The sequence below is a fragment of the Channa argus genome, chromosome 15 (genome assembly GCF_033026475.1).
Source record: "Channa argus isolate prfri chromosome 15, Channa argus male v1.0, whole genome shotgun sequence".
NCBI lineage: Eukaryota > Metazoa > Chordata > Actinopteri > Anabantiformes > Channidae > Channa > Channa argus.
The window spans coordinates 20,729,690-20,748,362 of NC_090211.1; the positions used below are offsets into that span (position 1 = coordinate 20,729,690).

General features: G+C 43.3%; 1 protein-coding gene across 5 annotated transcripts in view; it reads left to right on the forward strand.

The window, feature by feature from the left end:
• Positions 1-8,282, forward strand: part of grin2ba (glutamate receptor, ionotropic, N-methyl D-aspartate 2B, genome duplicate a) — a 113,726-nt gene extending 105,444 nt beyond the window's left edge. For all 5 annotated transcript variants that reach the window (XM_067477482.1, XM_067477480.1, XM_067477484.1 and 2 more), the window contains one exon: positions 1,184-8,282. In XM_067477482.1, the coding sequence (XP_067333583.1) occupies positions 1,184-3,466 (2,283 nt within the window). In that variant the 3' untranslated portion in view covers positions 3,467-8,282. The remainder of the gene's footprint in view (positions 1-1,183) is intronic.
• Positions 8,283-18,673: the final 10,391 nt, after the last annotated feature.

The following is an 18,673-nucleotide window of genomic DNA, read 5'->3' on the forward strand; positions in this document are numbered from 1 at the left end:
CCCATTCAAATACCATCTATCTTCAGTGCTTCTGAGTCACTTTGTGTTTATGTTCAGCTCGCTGGGCGTCAAGCTCTACAGACTTTGCTGCTAACAGACTGAAAGATCTCGATCAACGCAGAATGAGGGATGAGGGCCTTTCTGCTGCAGTCCAGGAACTTGTCTGTGAAGTTAATTGACAACCAGAAACAATTGGCTGGGGTCAGGGAGTCACATGATTAGATCAAAGTAGGTGGAGAAGAGTCATAGCTTAACGGCAGAGACAGTTTGACCATCACATGACCCCTGACCTCCTTCTGACCTGTGCTGGGGCAACGGAGATCAGCTGACGTTTGCTTTAAAACAGCAGCCAGAGTATCCCTGTGTCTCCACAGCCATCTACAGGCGTCCAGAAAACGGTGTAGCAGCATTGTTAAGAATTGATCTGATCCTCTGCCGTAGCCATCAGTCAGGCCTGCTTTGCTCTCTTCTCTGCATCCATTTTTATCTGAATATTATATCGTACATCACAGAAGGCAAATGGAGCAGTTTATCTTTCTGTCACTGGGTCGGTCGGCTAGCGTCTCCTTGGCCCGGCCTTTCTCTTCGTGAGGGTGTCGTGGCCAGCGGCATCAAAGGGTAGTGGAGCTGTGGTGTTTAATAACTGCCGGAGGATATTGTTCAGCTGAATTCTAATCACATTGATTAAAGGTATTGACCAGTGAGACTCAGGCTTTTTTACAGCCCCTTTAACTTCATCAATCATCGATCCTCTCTGAATCTTGATGCTGTCTAAGTCCAACTGCCTAGAATACATTTCCATCTGTTTTTATATTTGTATATGTATCTGTTTTTATATACTGTATTTTTTTGGGCAAAGTATTGACAGCAAAAGCAGAAAGAACTGCACTCTGTTGGACGGTTTGCACCACAGAAACTTTACTCCCTTGAGATAGAAGCAGTACTTCAAGTACTGCTTCTATCTCCACCACCCTCATATGATACAATTTCTGGGACATAAATTCGGTGGGTTTGTTTTTGCCGATTTGAGTCACCTCCCCGAGATCGACTTTTACCCCACCAAAGGCTCTTGGAAATTAGTTCTTGTCAAATACTAGTAGCAGAAACCTTCAACAACATACATGAAGTACGTGTGAATGGTAAAATGCAAGTGTTTAAAGCTGTCTCTCTTTCTTCTGCACAGGGCATCTACAGTTGTATCCATGGGGTGCAGATTGAGGAGAAAAGCAGCTCAGCACTGAACTCCCCATCAGCCACCATGAACAACACCCATTCAAACATTATGCGCCTCTTACGCACCGCCAAGAACATGGCCTCCCTGTCAGGAGTGAACGGCTCACCACACAGCGCTCTGGACTTCATCCGCCGCGAATCCTCTGTGTATGACATCTCTGAGCACCGGCGCAGCTTGGCGGGCCACTCAGACTGCAAGCCACCTTATCTACCAGAAGACAACATGTTCAGTGACTACATCAGTGAGGTGGAGAGGACGTTTGGCAACCTACACTTGAAGGACAGTAATCTGTACCAGGACCACTACCTGCACCACCACGGCTCAACGTTAGGACTCAGTGGACCTCCTCCCAACAGGCCCCATAGTCTGGGCAGTGCTAGTTCCCTGGAGGGTGGCATGTTTGACTGCGACAGCTTGGGTGGAGGTGTGGCCCCAATTTTCACCACCCAGCCCTGTTCTGCATTGACTCATAGGAACATGAGCAAGTTTGACCTGCTGTCTGGACAGACTCCACCTTCAGGCCAGGGCTTCAAGGGCGGCCTGCCAGACCTGTACGGGAAATTCTCCTTTAAGGGAGGTGCCTCGAGTTCCACCTACATCCCTGGGCACAGCTATTGTCCAGGAAGAGGAGACGAAGACGGAAATATACGTTCCGATGTCTCAGACATTTCAACGCACACTGTAACTTACGGTAACTTGGAGGGTAACGCCAAGAAGCGCAAACAATACCGTGATAGCCTGAAAAAACGGCCGGCCTCTGCCAAGTCCAGACGGGAGCTGGACGAGATTGAGCTGGGCTACAGGAGGAAACCCTACCACATTAGCCATCACCACTACCACGGCCATCGCTCGTCCTCCCCACCACTTTTGACAACTGAACGCAAGAGAGGAGGTGGAGGAGGAAACAACGACGGGAACTCTTACCTCTTTAGAGAAAATGAAAGTGTTAGGGATTTTTATTTGGATCAGTTTCGGTCCAAAGAGGGTGTCCCTCAGTGGGAGCATGTGGACCTCACAGAGGGCCCTGGGAATAGAGATGGGGGTGTGGCGACCTGCACCACCTTGGTTCCAGTGGACGACTTTTTAAAGAGCAAACCCAAAAAGCCAGATTCAAAGAGCGCGGGAGGATCGGGGTTGGCAGGAGGTGAGTGGGAGTGCAGGAACTGTCGAGCAAGCGGAGGTGGGGGCAAGCAGATGTCCATGCACGGCGGAGGGGGTGGTGGTGGATACGGTGGTGGTATGAGTTGCGGATCCTCAGCAGGTGGAGGAAACAGCCGGCCCAGCTCCGCAACCTGCATGCGCTGTGAGGGTTGTAAAAAGACAGGAAACCTCTATGATATCAGCGAGGACAACAACCACCTCTTGGAACAGATGGGGGGAGGACAAGGTGGGGGAGGAGGTGGAGGTATGGGTGCAGGCCCTCAGTCTCAATCTCAGGCCCAGCAAAGGAGAAAAGGCGGAGGTGTCGGTAAGCCGCTGAGGCGGCAGCACTCGTACGACACATTTGTCGACCTCCAGAAAGAGGATTCAGGTGGGATGGGAAGTTTGTTGGGGGGTTTAGGTGGTGGGATAGGTGGTGGAGGAATGGGAGGGATGCTGCCTCCACCCAGAAGCGTTAGCTTGAAGGAGAAAGAACGCTACATGGAGGGCAACAGCCCCTTCGCACACATATTTGAGCGCCATGGCGGCTCAGAGAGAGACAGGGAACGTGATAGGGACCCGCTGTTCTACGGAGGCGAGAGCCGGACAGGACCCGGCTCACCATTCGGCCTGTTCAGAGGTGGGGAAGGCCTCCACCGCCGCTCAATCGGAGAGAGAGACATGAGAGACAGGGACAGGTCTTTGATGGAAGGAGGTGGGGCAGCATTCTCTTTATCCAAATCTCTTTACCCTGACCGGGTGAACCAAAACCCCTTTATACCCACCTTTGGTGACGACCAGTGTCTAATGCATGGAGCCAAACAATATTACATGAAAAAGCAACAGCAGCAGCAACAAGTTGCCAAAAACAGCCGAAGTGACTTCAGGGGTCAGATGAGCACGACGTCATATCTGCCAGCGACTGCCACATCCGGGGTGATTTCCAACGTAACGCCCCGGTTCCAAAAAGAGCTCAGCCTGGGTGGGATGAACCACCACGGCTCCATGCTGGGGGTTGGCCCCCCACGTCCCTTCAATGGAAGCAATGGCCATGTGTATGAGAAACTATCCAGCATTGAGTCTGATGTGTGAGAGAAAACTAAGGAGGAGGAGGAGGAGGAATTAGTGGCATGTAGTGTTAGGAGATCAGGGATGATTTTAGAGAAACTGTCCACACACTGCAGCCCTAGTCCATAGTGAGACAGGAGGAGGAAAAGACAGAAACTGTGAAATAGAAACTAAAGATTAAGGGTAAAAATCAGGACACCCTGAGGAGGCGTGGGATGTTAACGCTCTCTCAGAAATGGCCAAAGCTTACTCTACTTTATGTCCACACAGTTGATTAACACGCCCTCGACCTCACAAACGCTTTCAACCCAAGTCAGACGAAGTGGTGACACCTCATCTCATTTCCACGTTGTACGGCGGTTCTGAGGTAAAGACTGCAAGGGTGGGGACAGGAAATGAACTTCCCACCTGCCCGCGTCACTGCCGAAAGGAGACACTGTCTCTAAGGCATAGGACACGACAAGTGCGTCTCACTCTCTCTCTCTCTCTTTCTCCGGCCTGTCCACCTCTCTTTTGTTCTCTCTCTGTCCTCTTCCTCTCGGCCACCGCTCCTCCTCCTCCTCCTCATCCCTGACGCGTTTGCTACGAGAAATACAATCACAAACGATAATAAGATATTCTTATAGAACACAGGGTATAAGAACAACAATAATATTGATGACATTGTGAATAACAAAGCTGTTAGTATTGATTATGATAACACTGCTTATGATATCACTAAGTGTTTCTTGTTTTATGTTCCGTTGCTATAATATTTCACTATTGTGTTAGTAGCTGTAGTTGTGCCCTGTCTGCACCGTCTGGTGGCAGCAGGAAAGTTGCTTTAGTGCAACCAACAAGCCAGAGAGACTAAATCCTCCTGTTTTTTTCTGTCCTCTGTACAATATTTTTGCTTCGCATTCACACATTTATTTGCCCGGACCTCAGTTAGAGCTGACAGATGCCAATTTTACTTTCTTTCCTTTTTTTGTCGGTCTGAACTCCTCTTAACTGTGAGCAACGCGTTTCATCCGAAGCTGAGGATGCTGAGAGAACTTAGTGGGACTTAGTGGTCTCCGGTGGATGCAGCAGCAGCAGTTTGCACGCCGCGGCACCGGGGACCCGCACCGGGGACCCGCACCGGGACGCTAACAGGGCTGCAGCGGAAAACTTGCAGCAGGCTCGAGACGCTGCTGCTGCTGCTGCTGAGGGTTTAGATACAAGATGTTTTATAACTTTGTTAAATAATTTCATATGTCTGGCAGTGCTCTATGAGGCGCTTGTATTCAGGATGTCCCACAGTCACTTCACAACACGGCAGCCTTTACACCACCTCTTTTATTCAGGTTACACAACAGGCACTTACTTTTTTTCGGCCTCTCACTGGCTTCACGTCGGGTTTTCACTCGTGTCAGCTGTCTGAAAGCTTTTTTTGGACGTCATGTTCGTTTAATAGACGTGGGCGAAATGCTACAAAATGTGTAGGAGAGGTGACATGACAGTGGTGCTGAGGAAAATGTCTCTTTGTTGTCAGGAGGGCGGCCATCTTGTGGAGGTTTTGCAGCTTTTTACTCTGAATGGTCCTTCTAGCTGGAGAGGCCTCGTTTATTGCACAGGACCTTTTGCTCGGTGTAGGTTCAGGCACTCTGTAGACATGCCTTACCAACCCTCCCCCTACCCCCCCCTCCATCGCCACGAGCTATCTCATGATGAGTCATCACATTACTGTACAGAATAAAGACGCCTCTATTAGTTTTTAAAAGGTTTGATCTTCGATTAGCTGACGGTGTCAGAAGTTCAAGGGCTGCAGGAGAATGTGAGATTGTCCCGACATGGAAGCTACTTGAGTGTGTAGAGTGCAGGCTTAAATCTTATTCCCCAATTCAAATGCACCAATGGAATGACTTGGCGAGTGTGTGTGTGTGTGTCTGTGGAGGGAAATTGAATGGTAACAGCTGTTTTTTTTTTATTATTTTTTTTTACAAACCCGTCCTCCCTCCACAGACAACACTGTCAGAGTGAGACTGATCGAGTTAGCCTTAAATCTGAATCATCCGCTCCCACCCCCGACGCCCCACCAACGACTGTGCTCATAAATAAATTGGGATCTCTGGACTTTTTCTACGCCGACACACACATGTTGAGCGTTCAGGTCAACCATCATCAGCTGCGGTTTAAGAAAGAGACGGTAGAAGGTGAAGCGACAAGGAAACGAGGAAGTGAGCATCAATCAGCGTTAGTACCTTTTTGCTTGTAAATACTAATATTTAAAACTCTTTTCACTTTGTACAGTAAACAGACAGACAGGATGTAACTTTCAATATGTTTTACAGCAATTTAAGAAATAAACAAAACAATAAAAACTCATAAAACAAACAAAAAAATACATCAACAAAAATATGAAAATATAGTTAAGACACAAGTATAACTACTCATAAGTGATATAATTGAACCTCTTTTTCTTTCAATCTCATGTTAATTATGAAAGTTTAACAATCAGTACTGATTATGTTAAGAATTATGCTTTTTCTTCTGTTCACTAAAGTGTTGGAAATTGAGGCTAATTTACTGTAGGTGTAGACGTTTGGTGAGTAAAACGGGGAAAGTTTAGTTTTAGGAGTCTTTGCTAAGTTTCCCTTGAATTGTGTTAGACTCTCTCTTTTTAAGATAAGCTCTTCTTCATGCTTTTTCCGATCGACGACACATTTATGTAATACAATATTACATGTATACATAGATGATATTTGCGTATAGAGGCAGTATATGGTGATCCTTCATTTTTAAGCAGCAAAGCCTAGTTACAAACTAAAGATATTTCTGTTTTTGCTGCCCTTTTTTTTTTTTTGTATTGTTAAGTTTAATAGCATTATTTTCCAACCTGGGCTCTAACGGTGTTTGCAAATAGAATTAAGAGCCATCATCGGCCCGGCCTATCCTGTTCCCTCTCTCTGTTTGGGATAGACATCACTGTGCTAAAGGAAGCTATATATATATATATAAATGAATATATGTACACAAATGCACACGCATACCCATGAACACATGTACACACACACAAACATGCACAGGTGTTGAGAGTCACTGCCGACGTCAGCACGCGAGCGAGTGCAGTTTCATGTCACTGAGAGCCATTCGAAGCTGAAATGCATTTGTGCAACCCCTTATTAAAAGGTGAAACATTAGACGTGTCATGTTTCATTTGGTTTTTCCTTCAATCAGCTACATTTCAGCGCGCGGTTCCCTAAACTCGACAACTCAAAACGAGTAAACGCTTTGGATTGCAACTCAATCTGCGCCACTTTCGTGCGCGTTTCTCCGTTTGTGAGACGAGAAACGCAATTTGTAATTTGGTGTGTACATATGCGCTTTTTTTGTTTGTTTGTTTGTTGGGTTGTGCGCCCATGCAGTCAGAAATGATTTCTCCTACACTTCTTCTTTTGTGCCGTACTGATTCCAATAAGTCTCTATAATCTTCTCCCCTGCGCTCACAGAGGAAATTCATCTCTCCTCTTGGTTTTTTTTTTCTCCGCGACTGCTTTCATGTCTAGAGGCTTGATTGAAAAGTGAAAAATGTATCTCTGTTCACATAAACTGTTTGGTTTGCATATTTTTCACACAAGCCACCACATGTATTCTCCTCATTTGCAATAAACGGCATGAGCGAACCTAAAAATGCCCCTTCTGCACATCCCGGCACCAGTGGCCACTTTCCAGCTGCAGGTGAACATCATCCACATCCTGCTGCTCGGCTCTCTTTTTTTATTCCCCTTGAATTGGTCCCAGCCACGAGTGCCCCACTACACATGTGTTCAGACGCTTCACGCAGAGCAAAATGTAAATGTACGACACGACTAAGTGGAGCATCCTGCAGGGGGAGGATGTACAGTGAATATCACCTCAGCTGATGTGCGGTTTTCTGTCAGGAGCACTGACACATGGGACCAAATGACAGAGCGACACGCTCGGCTGCAGGGATCCATGTGAAAATGTATTTTTGTATTTTGGAGGAGAAGTTATTTGACATGTTTTGTTTGCTACTTGATATCAGTGAGCCGACGGGACGGGGAGAATTATACTGTGAATCTGATGATTTATTGTGAAGGTCCATGTAATTTAGCAGCTTTTAATTTTTCGACTCGCCCTAATGCATTAGGGAACTTGTTTACTGATATTTCAATACTTCTATCTGCGTACACGTGTATTGATATGTATTGATATTGCTTTACATTGATGAATACAAACTTTTCTATTGACTTTTGTACAGTTTTGTTTTAATATGGCTATTGTCCATCTTCATCATTCATAAGTGGAGAGCGGATCGCTCGACCTGGCTGAGTTAATGGTGACCTAACATAAGGGGTTGCTACTAAATGTATTTCACACGGTGAACAGGTTGATGAAAACACATCAAAGAAAATTCATAGCCTGATTAAAATTACTGTGGGTTGACAAAGATGTAACATATGAATAATATCAATTGTATACATAATGATATACAGAATATTATTCTTGGCCATCCTTTTCTCCTTTTGTGGCCCTTTTCTTTGAATTAATACCAACATTTTTACACCGTACAAACAAAAAAAAGAAAAAACCACACAAAAACAAATAATTGTACAGGTTGTGTAAATACTAAATATTGGGGAAGACATTTACCTTCTTTTTGTATGGAATCAGTAATCTCAATAACAAAATTAACCACGTCATGACAAAAGTGCAAAAAAACTTAATTATGGTACTTCTAATAAGGATAATACTGATGTCTATGATTATAAGTGCTCAGATAAGACTATTCTTTCTCTTTGTACATGATGAACAAAATGAAGTGTTGAGTATTAATAATAAAAAAACTTAAGTTTCATGCATATGGCACTGCGTCTTTTTTCTACACACACCTGCTCTTTTTGATTCCTGTTGCCTGCTGTTTTCGAAGTATTGTCAGAGAACATTTACGTCAATTACGTTAATGAAATGCATTAACCCTTAATGACGGGAAGGGTGGGTTTTTATTCTGAGTCACTGAAAATAATCACATCTTGTGTTGTGTTTTCTCCATTTCACAAACTGAAGTGGAGTCTACCTGTGGGGCAATAAACTCACCCGACGTCTTCGGGACGAATTATACTTGCTGGTAACTACGCATGCGCAAAATGGCGCCCTGATGTAGCCTGCATTCATTTGGCACGTTGAATTAGCTGCAGCCCCTTCGGTAAGAGAGACCACTCCGATTGGTTGATGAGCTCAGTGAATGAGTGCATGAGAAGACTGAGGGTGGACGATGGCTGTGGAGGCATTTACCACTCATGCAAACCCAGGATGTACTTGCTAGTTGACTGTAGTCTTTGCAGTTTTTTCAAGGTCCCCCTGCTGGGACAGACAAAGGTGACATGTCCGTCTTCAAACAACAAGTCTGAGGTTCTCTGTGGAGATAAAACTCCATCAGTCATTATGGGATAGTGAGCGTAGATTGATGTGCCAGGACATTTTTCCCCCTTCCTGTGTCTCCTGTGCATGTCTCCCCCAGCAGTGTTGACTGTCTGCTCACTGAAGAGGACACACAGTCCGTCTCTCTGGCTCTCGGCCTCCTCTGCTTAGTGTCTCTCTCTAAAAACTCAACCCTTCAAAAATTCATGTCCTCTCTGTTTCTTGCTTTCTTGCATGTCCACTTTAATTCTCTCATGATGATCTTCCCATCGCACACAAGCTGTCTCTTCCTGTCTCTCTCTGTGTCTGTCTCTTTGGCTGGCAGGAAGTTGTGAGAGAGGAGGAGCGTAGAGGACTGCCTGAGAAACCAGGGCCATATGGTGACTGCATGGTGAATTGGTTGGTTCTGGGTCTGTCCCCTCTGCAACCCCAACCTTGCCTGATGCTTTCCAGCTCCTTCTGGTTTCTGTCAGGCTGCACCCTGTGCAAAGTGCTTTGTGTGAGTTCAGCGGTGAGATTGAGCAGGTCTGTGATGATGCAGAAAAAATGATCTGTGGTCAGGGAACCGGGACAGGATGGAAAGCCTAGATGATGGAAGTAAATGAAGACCCCTGTCTCAAGAAATTGCTATTAAACTGACATTAGCCCCTTTCAGACATGCACTGGAATTCAGACATTTTCCAGACTTTATCTGCGGTGGGTGGATCTGTGATCCCAAAAGTCTGTTGCCCCTTACATTACTCTGATTTTACCCAGACGGCTCCCTAGTGCAAAGTCTGGATTATCTCCAACCGAGCTCATTTGTGAATAGAGGAGGTAATACTCCGGGGAATTCACCATGAGAGAGTGGGCGTGTCGATTAATTCCATTTCCTGTGACTGCTGCGAAACCCGGCAGATACAAACACCAGAAGTTGAAACAAACACAACATCTGTCAAACTGGAAGGACAACGAAATTCGTCAACTCCTGTCACTAAGGGCAGACCTGGAACTCAACGCAAACAAATGAAACACTGTGACTTCTGTAGCTTTGTTTTTGCATCATGACCTGCACCCTGCACAATCACACAAGTGAGAACACATCTCAAAGGGTCTATCTTCCAATGTTGGCCACATGTCTGAAAGGGAAAAAATCCTGACAATGTCAGGACCTAATTCTCCTGACATTCTCTGGAGTTCATGTCGGAAACAGGCTAATGAGAAGGACGTTTATCTTCAAACGGCTTGTGAAAAGGTTTTTAGAATAAAAAGCAGGATGTTGTGCGAAGGATGAAACTAACAGGCTTTTCTTCTACGTGTGCACATACAAACACCAGGTTTCCTAAAGGGGAATTGATGGAACATTTTAGTTGTAGCTGTTGTAGTCATGCTCCCCTCAAATCCAAAAGTCTTGACTTGTAGCAAGCAGGAGCTCTGCAGGCTACAAATTCTTTTTTTTTTTTTTTGCCATTTTAACAAGCACATTTTATCCAGACTGACTTTAAGATGCATTAGGGTTTTTACTGCTGCAGATCTCAAAATGACTGTGAAGGAGCTGCAGGAGTTTGATGGGGCTGGTGATCAATACCTTCACAAGGTGCAGTACTGAGATTTCCACTGCTGCCTTTACTTTATACAGTATCCTCACTTACTCACGGCCTTAACTCAGCCGTTAAAAAGTGCTGTGGGGGGAAACCAGCTCCATGCTCATGTAAAAAAAAAAGCAAAACAGTGTTTTACCTCATGATATTTCTGCTCTGATTACACAGCTTCATTACTGTTTTTAAGTATTTAAGTTCTACGACAGACCATTACTGAGGCAGAAGTTTCAGTCCGAGAACATTTAGTTTCTACAGATGTTTGGAGTCTTAAACATCCAGCTGTTTGAGGCCATAGTGTAGAAATGTTGTAATGGGAAGCCCAGGGTCACATGGGCTCAAACTGATTTCTCATTTTGAAATAAAATTTACATTACTAGTGGTTACGATCTGACGGAAGTTCCACATTTATTTATGACAATAAACAAAGTAAATTTGTCTTGACGTGAGGAGGGGGTGGCAAGGTAGACAGTCACCCTGTCCATGGTACTTGGTCGCAATGTTGCATCAAGCTAAATGCTAATGCTAACATGCTAACATGCTCACCCAATGCTACATTGTGCACACAGTTTTGAGTGTTGGCGTTTGCTAATTTGCCATCACCAAATCATGGAGCTCAGGCTGAGGCTCAGGTGAAGGCAGGTGAGGGGTCACCAATGTTACTAAATGTCATGTGGTAATTGACTAATAAGACGCCTCTGTTAAAAGTTTAAAGTTCATTAAAAAGCAACAAGAATGTATTTCTCTTGTCAACCTTAAATTATTAGACTGTCCCAGTGTCTGAATAAAGTTTGCTACTACTTACTTAACAATTCACCAAACACAATCTGTATCTAATGCAACATCCCAATAAAATGCATCATTATTTTACACAGTTCTTACATAATTGCAATTTGGTCATTTTGAAATTCATCCAGAAAGATGAGTGACAACCTTCAGCTGCTGGTGGTGCCGGAGAACAAGTGAAAGCATTCATCCTGTGGGCTCCTTGAACATAAAAAGTCAACCCGCTGACGTGTGTGAGGGACCTGCTGACGTGGCCGACAGAGGAGAAAATAGAGGGCGAGGAAGAGTTTTCAGCCGTAGAAAGCGTGAGGGCTGACGGCAGAGAGTGCGCCACATCTGGGAACTCCACCATCATTTCAGCTGCCTCCCAAAATAGTGAAGATGAGATGAAGTGGCTGTTCCAGCCCAGACTCTCACCTGCGTTCCCCACAGACCACAACTAGAAAATAAGTGTCTGCCAGAAAGCCTGGATTTGTCAGAGACGTGAACTTGCAGAAAAGAGCAAATCTAGGCAAAGGCATGTTAGGACAGAGGATGCACTTGGCGTCCAGTGTGTGGACTAAACATGCGTCCTTCTGTTGTCTCTACAGTCCCTGCACACAGCCGTCTGCATGTCCCTCATCCAGTTATTATAACGTTACAGACAGAAGCAGCAGGCATCCTAACATTTAACGAAATGTCATTTTGAGGCTTTTTAATAAGGTATGTGCCAAGAAATTTGTCAGCAATTAGCATTTTGTATGAGGTAATTGATGTTATTTTGTGTGTGACAACACAGATTTACAATTTAGTTTTCGTGAGCATTCAGCTTCAAGGGAGAATCAACTCAGACGTCTGGAGAAATAGTTTTTGAAGCTACAACATGCATCAGAAATTGTGGAAGTTCTCTAAATGTTTGGTTCAATGCACCAGTCAACTTTGTGGGTCTGAACATTCTCCGATCCTCCACAGTCATCAGAAAATGAAATGCTGAACATGGTGCATGTCAGCAGTCGTGTTGTTGCACCGTGTGTTTAAGTTTTTGAATCATCACTAACACCTGTGGTGAGACAATTACTCGCGGATACTCAGGATTTTAGCACAAATTGTCACTGTTTTGTAGCACGGAGTGATTCAGAGTTAACAAAGCACATGTGCAGACAAAATGACAAGTGTGCCAACATGAGGACAAAAAAAAAAAAAGATGAAGACAGAAGAGCTCACAAACCAAGCTTTTGCTGTGCAGAGAGCTTGGAAGAGACAGAGCGAGGGACAGAGGGTGTGATGGGACATCAGCAGGTGTGAGATCGCTGCGATGGTAAAAGACAGAAACCAAAAAGGAAGTGCTGACGAGAACGAGTTAAAGAGGGGTGGGGGTGGGGTTGGGGGGGATGGAGAGAGACTGTTGCCTCGGCAACAGCAGCCAGCATTTTTCTCTCATTCTTTATCAAAACCTCTCGTACACACACACACACACACACACACAGAGAGAGACACACACAGACATGCATACACATGTTCTCTCCTCCCTCCTTCGTCTCTTTTGTGGCTCAGAGTTAAAGTTTTTCAGGAAAATACGAAAGAACAGACTTTACTGTGTGGTAGCACAGAATGTACTTCAGTATGTACTGGGATGTACTGCGATTTCACATCATCATTACTAGTACTATAAGAGTTACTCTAAGGGTTATTATGACATCAGTGATTTTCATTCTTCTCAAGATCTTTAAGAAGCATTTTAATTTAGGGATGTTACCTTATAGGACCTAGTATGGAGCCACCATCCAATATTAATATCGCTACTACTACTAATAATAAATAAATAAGGTATACTCATCATTACTTTTACTAGACAGAAATATCAAATCCAAGAGGGTCTTTAAAGACATATTTAAATATTATTACTCCAAACATCCAGACAAGTATATTCATCAATTTTGTAGTAATGAACATGTTGAACAAAATCCTATAACTTCTTATAACATTTTTCATTTACCAAATGTAACAGCAACCCCCCCCCCCCACACACACACACACACACACACACACACACAAAACTCTGAAAAAGCTTTTAAAAAGGTAATAAAGGCTCAATAATAGATATAGTGCATTTATTGCTTAAATTCAGCAAATACAGCAAATCAAAAATAAAGAAAAAGTTAAAACTACAGCTGTGCTTCTTTTTAAAGCAAGTTTACAATGAAACAATATGAATTCAAAATCAAACATACCACTGTTCAAAAAAATGTCATCAAGGTAAATTTAACCTTTATGAGATTTGGAAAGTAAACATTCCACTGTGCAACAGTCGCAGTACGTAGATTTTAAAAAGATTTTAGTTATTGATTTCTACAAATGTATTCTTAGAGAATACTACAACATGATAGTTCAGTAAGTGCATCTCATTTACTTACAGATGGTGTTTACAGACACCATCTGCTGTTGTAAACCTGTAATGACGTTTCACCCTGAATTTCAAAATAAGGGCACAGATTCATACACATTTTTATAGCTTGATTAGCTTGATGACACCCACATTTTGAAAATTCAATTTGAGAAGGAAATACTGTCCCTGCGCTGCAACACTATCCAATCATATTGTATATTTACACTGAAAACGTGTCACTTTACACAGTATCATGTTGCTCCATGTGCTGCAAGCTGCACCTCACCGTTCGGCCTGCATTCCACCGACTCCTGCTGTCCATCAACCTGACGTCAAACATGCATCAGTCTTCCTGGCTAAACCTTGTCACGCGTGCATCTGCGTGGTGCATCTGCGTGGTGCATCTCCACATCTCCACATGACAGCCACCACAGGGGAGACGAGATCCAGTGCCTAAGGTCGCTGTGGAATCACACCAGGAGTGTGCGAAAGCTCGTGTGTTGAGAATGTGAGCAGCAAGCATGTGCCTGTGGCTTATTATGTGGAGTATGTGCCGTGTGTGATGTAACGCAGGACCGTAAAGTGTTTACTGTATGTGCATGTTTCCTCTGTGCACATGTGTGTGAGAGATAGCTGGAGATAAAACCTCATAGGAAGGAGGAAGTAGAGACCACAGGGGCACCATAATTCAGAAGTGAGATGATGATGGCAGCATCAGAGGTGATGGGCTACAGGAGAAGGTGGGTGAGAGAAGAAGAACAGACAGGAGACAGGAGGTGAAACAAAGGGGACAAAGTGGCTTAATTGGGGAAATCACTCTTCTCCACTTCTCAATCTGTAATGTTGCTAATTTGAATAATGATCTCAGTATGTCCCTGAGGACCTTGGCTTTATGATTCACTTCTTCCATGCAGACCCCCTCCCCTTCCGATTCACATCTAAAAACCTTTGCATCAACTCGTTACCTGGCCCTCGAGCTTTGCACACTCACAGTTTTGCTGCTTGGGATGCGGATGCTGAAGCCTATAGCCAGCCTCCCTTCCTCCTCCATCTCCTCTACCCACTCTGGCTCTCTCCCAGTCTCCCACCCTCCCTGCATCCCTCCCGGTATCCGTAGTGATTGGAGGCAGGGATCTGAGGTTGCTAGGCGACGCAGAGAGTGTGGCAGCCTGCCTCAGTGTGACAGGGTTTATGTGAGAGCAGTGAGGGTTGTTAGGAGATAGTGCCCCCTGCTGATCACTGCCAGTCACTGATGGCCACAGTGAAATGCATCAGTTCAGTGCCACCTTTCATCTGTGGGGAGAAAGTGGAAGGACCACGCAGAGGTGAGTGTGCATGTGTTTAAGTTGCACAGTATGTTGTTTGTGTGATTGAACCACCAGCTTTACTGATGGTCATGGACAGAGTGAATGCTGATTATGTCTATTTACATCATCAGCCTCTGTTAAAGTTACAGATTTTAAGTTTGGAGCTGATGCAAGTGTATTTCAACTGGGCTGCATCATGCACTTTGATCTGACTTTGTGAAAGGGCACCGCACCGAGTCGCAATCAGAGTTCAAGATCTCATTTTCCATCGTCTCCCGACTTACGTTTTCACCCGTGTTTTATCAAAGCTGTGCCCATTCCACTGATATATTACTTCCGTAGCACACTAATTGTGATATTGTAGGACACTCTAAATGCAGATGGATCAAAGAGTGTGAAATTGTAAAACTACCAAAGCATAACTTTCAGAAGTATGCACTTCAAAGGGGTTGATGGAGGGGGATTTCACACAAAAATAAATTGAGGGCTCTGTGTGCGAGTGCAGGATCCCAGCCGCGTGATTCTGACTTCATGTGGTCATTAGGGGAACTGCAAGTCCCTGCTGCGTTTGGACACGCTGCACATACTGGATGCTGAAGGATTCTACCGGATAGTTTTTGGTGTTTAGAAAACTTGACTTATCTCCTAACTGTAAAATAGAAATTGCTGTTTTCACTTAAATCTTTAGGTGAAGAGTATCTTTCATCTCCTTTACTCCATCAATACTGTCCCCGTACAGACACTAAAATCAACAAGGACTCCTCCATCAGTCTGCAGCCTGCATTAGTTTGTTCATCTGTTCTGTTGACCTTTGATTATCAGCCGGATGCACAGCTCCACTGGGTGACATGTTTCTTCATTTGAGACACATGCTCAAGAGATTTATTGAAACAAATGTGGCATTAAATGCTCTGAATCGAGCTTAATTTGAATGGCCTTTTGTCTCCACCTTGTTTATTGGATTTAAGTGTTTCAATGTGTTAAAAAAATTGCAGCACAAATTGGACCCATAAAAATCATCGCAGTTCTTTTGAATGTGACTCTTAAAAGAATGGAAATATTAATGAAAATATTAATTTAACATAATGAACTTGCTCGTGCTTGAGCTGCTTCTCTGACCAGAGTCAGTGTAAAACCATCACTCATTGCTGACTCTGAATAAAACTGTAAATACTTTTGTTTCTTACCAACTTAATTGATTGGGTTGAGTGAACTTTGAGGAATTAATTCATGCAACTCAACATTTCAAGTTAAAAGACTTTTAGTCAGAAAAACACTTATGAGTTCATATGATTAAAAATAGAACAATTAGAAATAAATTAGTGCACAACTAGTGCATTTATATCGATTTAAAAATGTGCAAAACATTATACATTATATATAAAAGTATTTAAATAAACATGTCACTTTAACTTGTTTTCATGTTAATTTGCATTATACAAAAATGCTAAAATCCTACTCTGAGATTATGAGAATTCAAAATAAGAGAGTCTGTTTTTTTATATAATATTAGTATTTTCATCAAATATTGGAAAATAAAGTTTGTTGTCGCTGGACTGATTGCCGATGTGCAGCCTTGTGGAAAAGTAGATTTTGTTGTCCTGTATTATGTCCAACTAATGATGAAATATAAAAAGTTCAATTTCATGTCGCTGTATTTCCATTAGAGAAAATATCCCAAGGCTGTAAATAGATGTATAAATGAAAGAAACCTTTCAAAAGTAAAAGAAATATGAGGGAACTGAAGTATGGAAGGGAGGTTCTTGAATCAGAAATAAAACTAACACCAATGTTTATGTATTCAAAGAGCACTTAATGATACGTGGATGTAGTATTTTAAAAGGTAATATGAGGCTTTCACAGTTAAAGTAAAATATTCCCTCCTTATGGAATAAAGAGCACTTTAGTGCATTAAAAAGCCTTTGACTTGTATTAAGCAATGTTTTAAGCTCCTTCAAGGGCCATTTGTTGCCTTAGTGGTTTCAGTTCCGCACTGGGAACAAGTGATTTCTACACGCGGTATCGAAGCGTCAGCTCTCAAAACAGAGCTACTGTTGGTTGTAATATCCACGCCGGCACAATAAGGGGCAGAAAGATTTTTCTTACTAGCTCAACACCTTCAAGTAAAAGAAGAGTGGAGTCCCGACAGCACATGAAGCAGACGCTTCGGGGTTAAAGAACTTTGTTCCGGCTCTGTTGTTGTCCATTCACTTGCTTGAGTAACTTTGTCTCAGGCCTATGGGCGTCTTAGAACGTTTCTACAAAACCACAAAGAACCATTGAACACGTTGAAATGAATTTCATGTAAATGTTTGCCCTGATGCAGAATGTCAAGGGTGACGCTTTTCATTTTGATGTGAGCGCAGATATTTGCTCAGATTTCTGTCGAAGCAGACGGTGTCGAAATGGAAACGCAGGCTGCAGCAGCTCGTGTGCGGCATTTACGGGTTTACTTAACCGTGATAACATGAAGGTCCTTTGCATAAAGGAATCAACAAATTGTTTGGTTTCATTCAAGGATCTCTACACTTTGAAGTCTTGTTCGCAAGTCGTGACATTAGCCACACATTGCACTGCGGCCTTGGGATGTTTTCTCTAATGAAAATACAGTGGAATGAAATTTTACTTTGTATATTCCATCATTATATGAAATTAAAAGTTATTACCAGTGAATACAGAACTTGGGCACTATTCAATTTGCTGCATGCACACACTCACACACACACACACACAAAGAAGTCCCTTGAAATGTTTTTCCACTACAAGCTGAAAGTATCATTATTGCATGAATAAAAACATAAATGCTGGATTTGAGTAGGTTGTATCTAAATACAGGCTCCCTTTTATTGAATTCTTAAAATCTGCCTTGGAGTTGATTTTACGTCTTTACCAACAAACAGAGGTGGTAGATGTATAAATTTAATACAAGTGCAAGTATTTGCATAAAAGTATTCCACTATGAAAACACTGTATTTTAAATAGTACTGTTGATATGAATGTACAGATTTGTTCAACAGTCTCTCAAAAGTGGAATTTTAGTAACTTGGTGTGAAACAGAAGTGGCACAGTTGCTAAGGTTTAAGGAGGTTTTAATAAATGGATGTACTGATAGGTGGGTTATTTATAATAATATATAGAAATGTATTAGATCATTAGGTTTTTTATTAACAATCGTCACCTTGTGCAAAAAGTAACTACTGGAAATACTCCAGTAAAGTACAATGACTGCAAAATTGTACCTTCAGTAATCGAGTTAATGTACTTACTTCTGCCAGTACAAAAGGAGCTGAAGCACTAATCTTTCTGCAAAAGGCATCAAACTTTGGCAACACAGTGGAGCAGAGAGAGCACAGGTCTGTGTGACTGTGTCTGACAAAGATGTGGGGAGCAGTATGTGTGTTCCAAAGTGGAGGCTTTCTGGCCAACTGTGTGCTTCCAGCCTCCTCTGTAGATGATTTTGTGACCTTGTCTATGATGGAAAGTGTGTGTGTGTGCGTGTATGTGTCCCAGCAGGCGTTCCTGTTGATTGGATAGGCCAGACTGGCTGAGCTGCCGGCCCAGAGTATCAACGCCCTTTATATCGCCCTCTCAGCTCTTTCACTTCGACTTGGTGGCGACGCGTGTACACAACGGCGAGGGCTTTCGTGGTCGAGGACGTGCGCTGACAAAACAAACGTGGCTGCATGAAATCGCACATGTAAAAAAGCAAATGTAGATGCGTAGCCTACAAAATTATCCACAGTTAAGGCTCTGTGATGCAGTTGCTATGGCAACAATGATAGAAATAGACGTG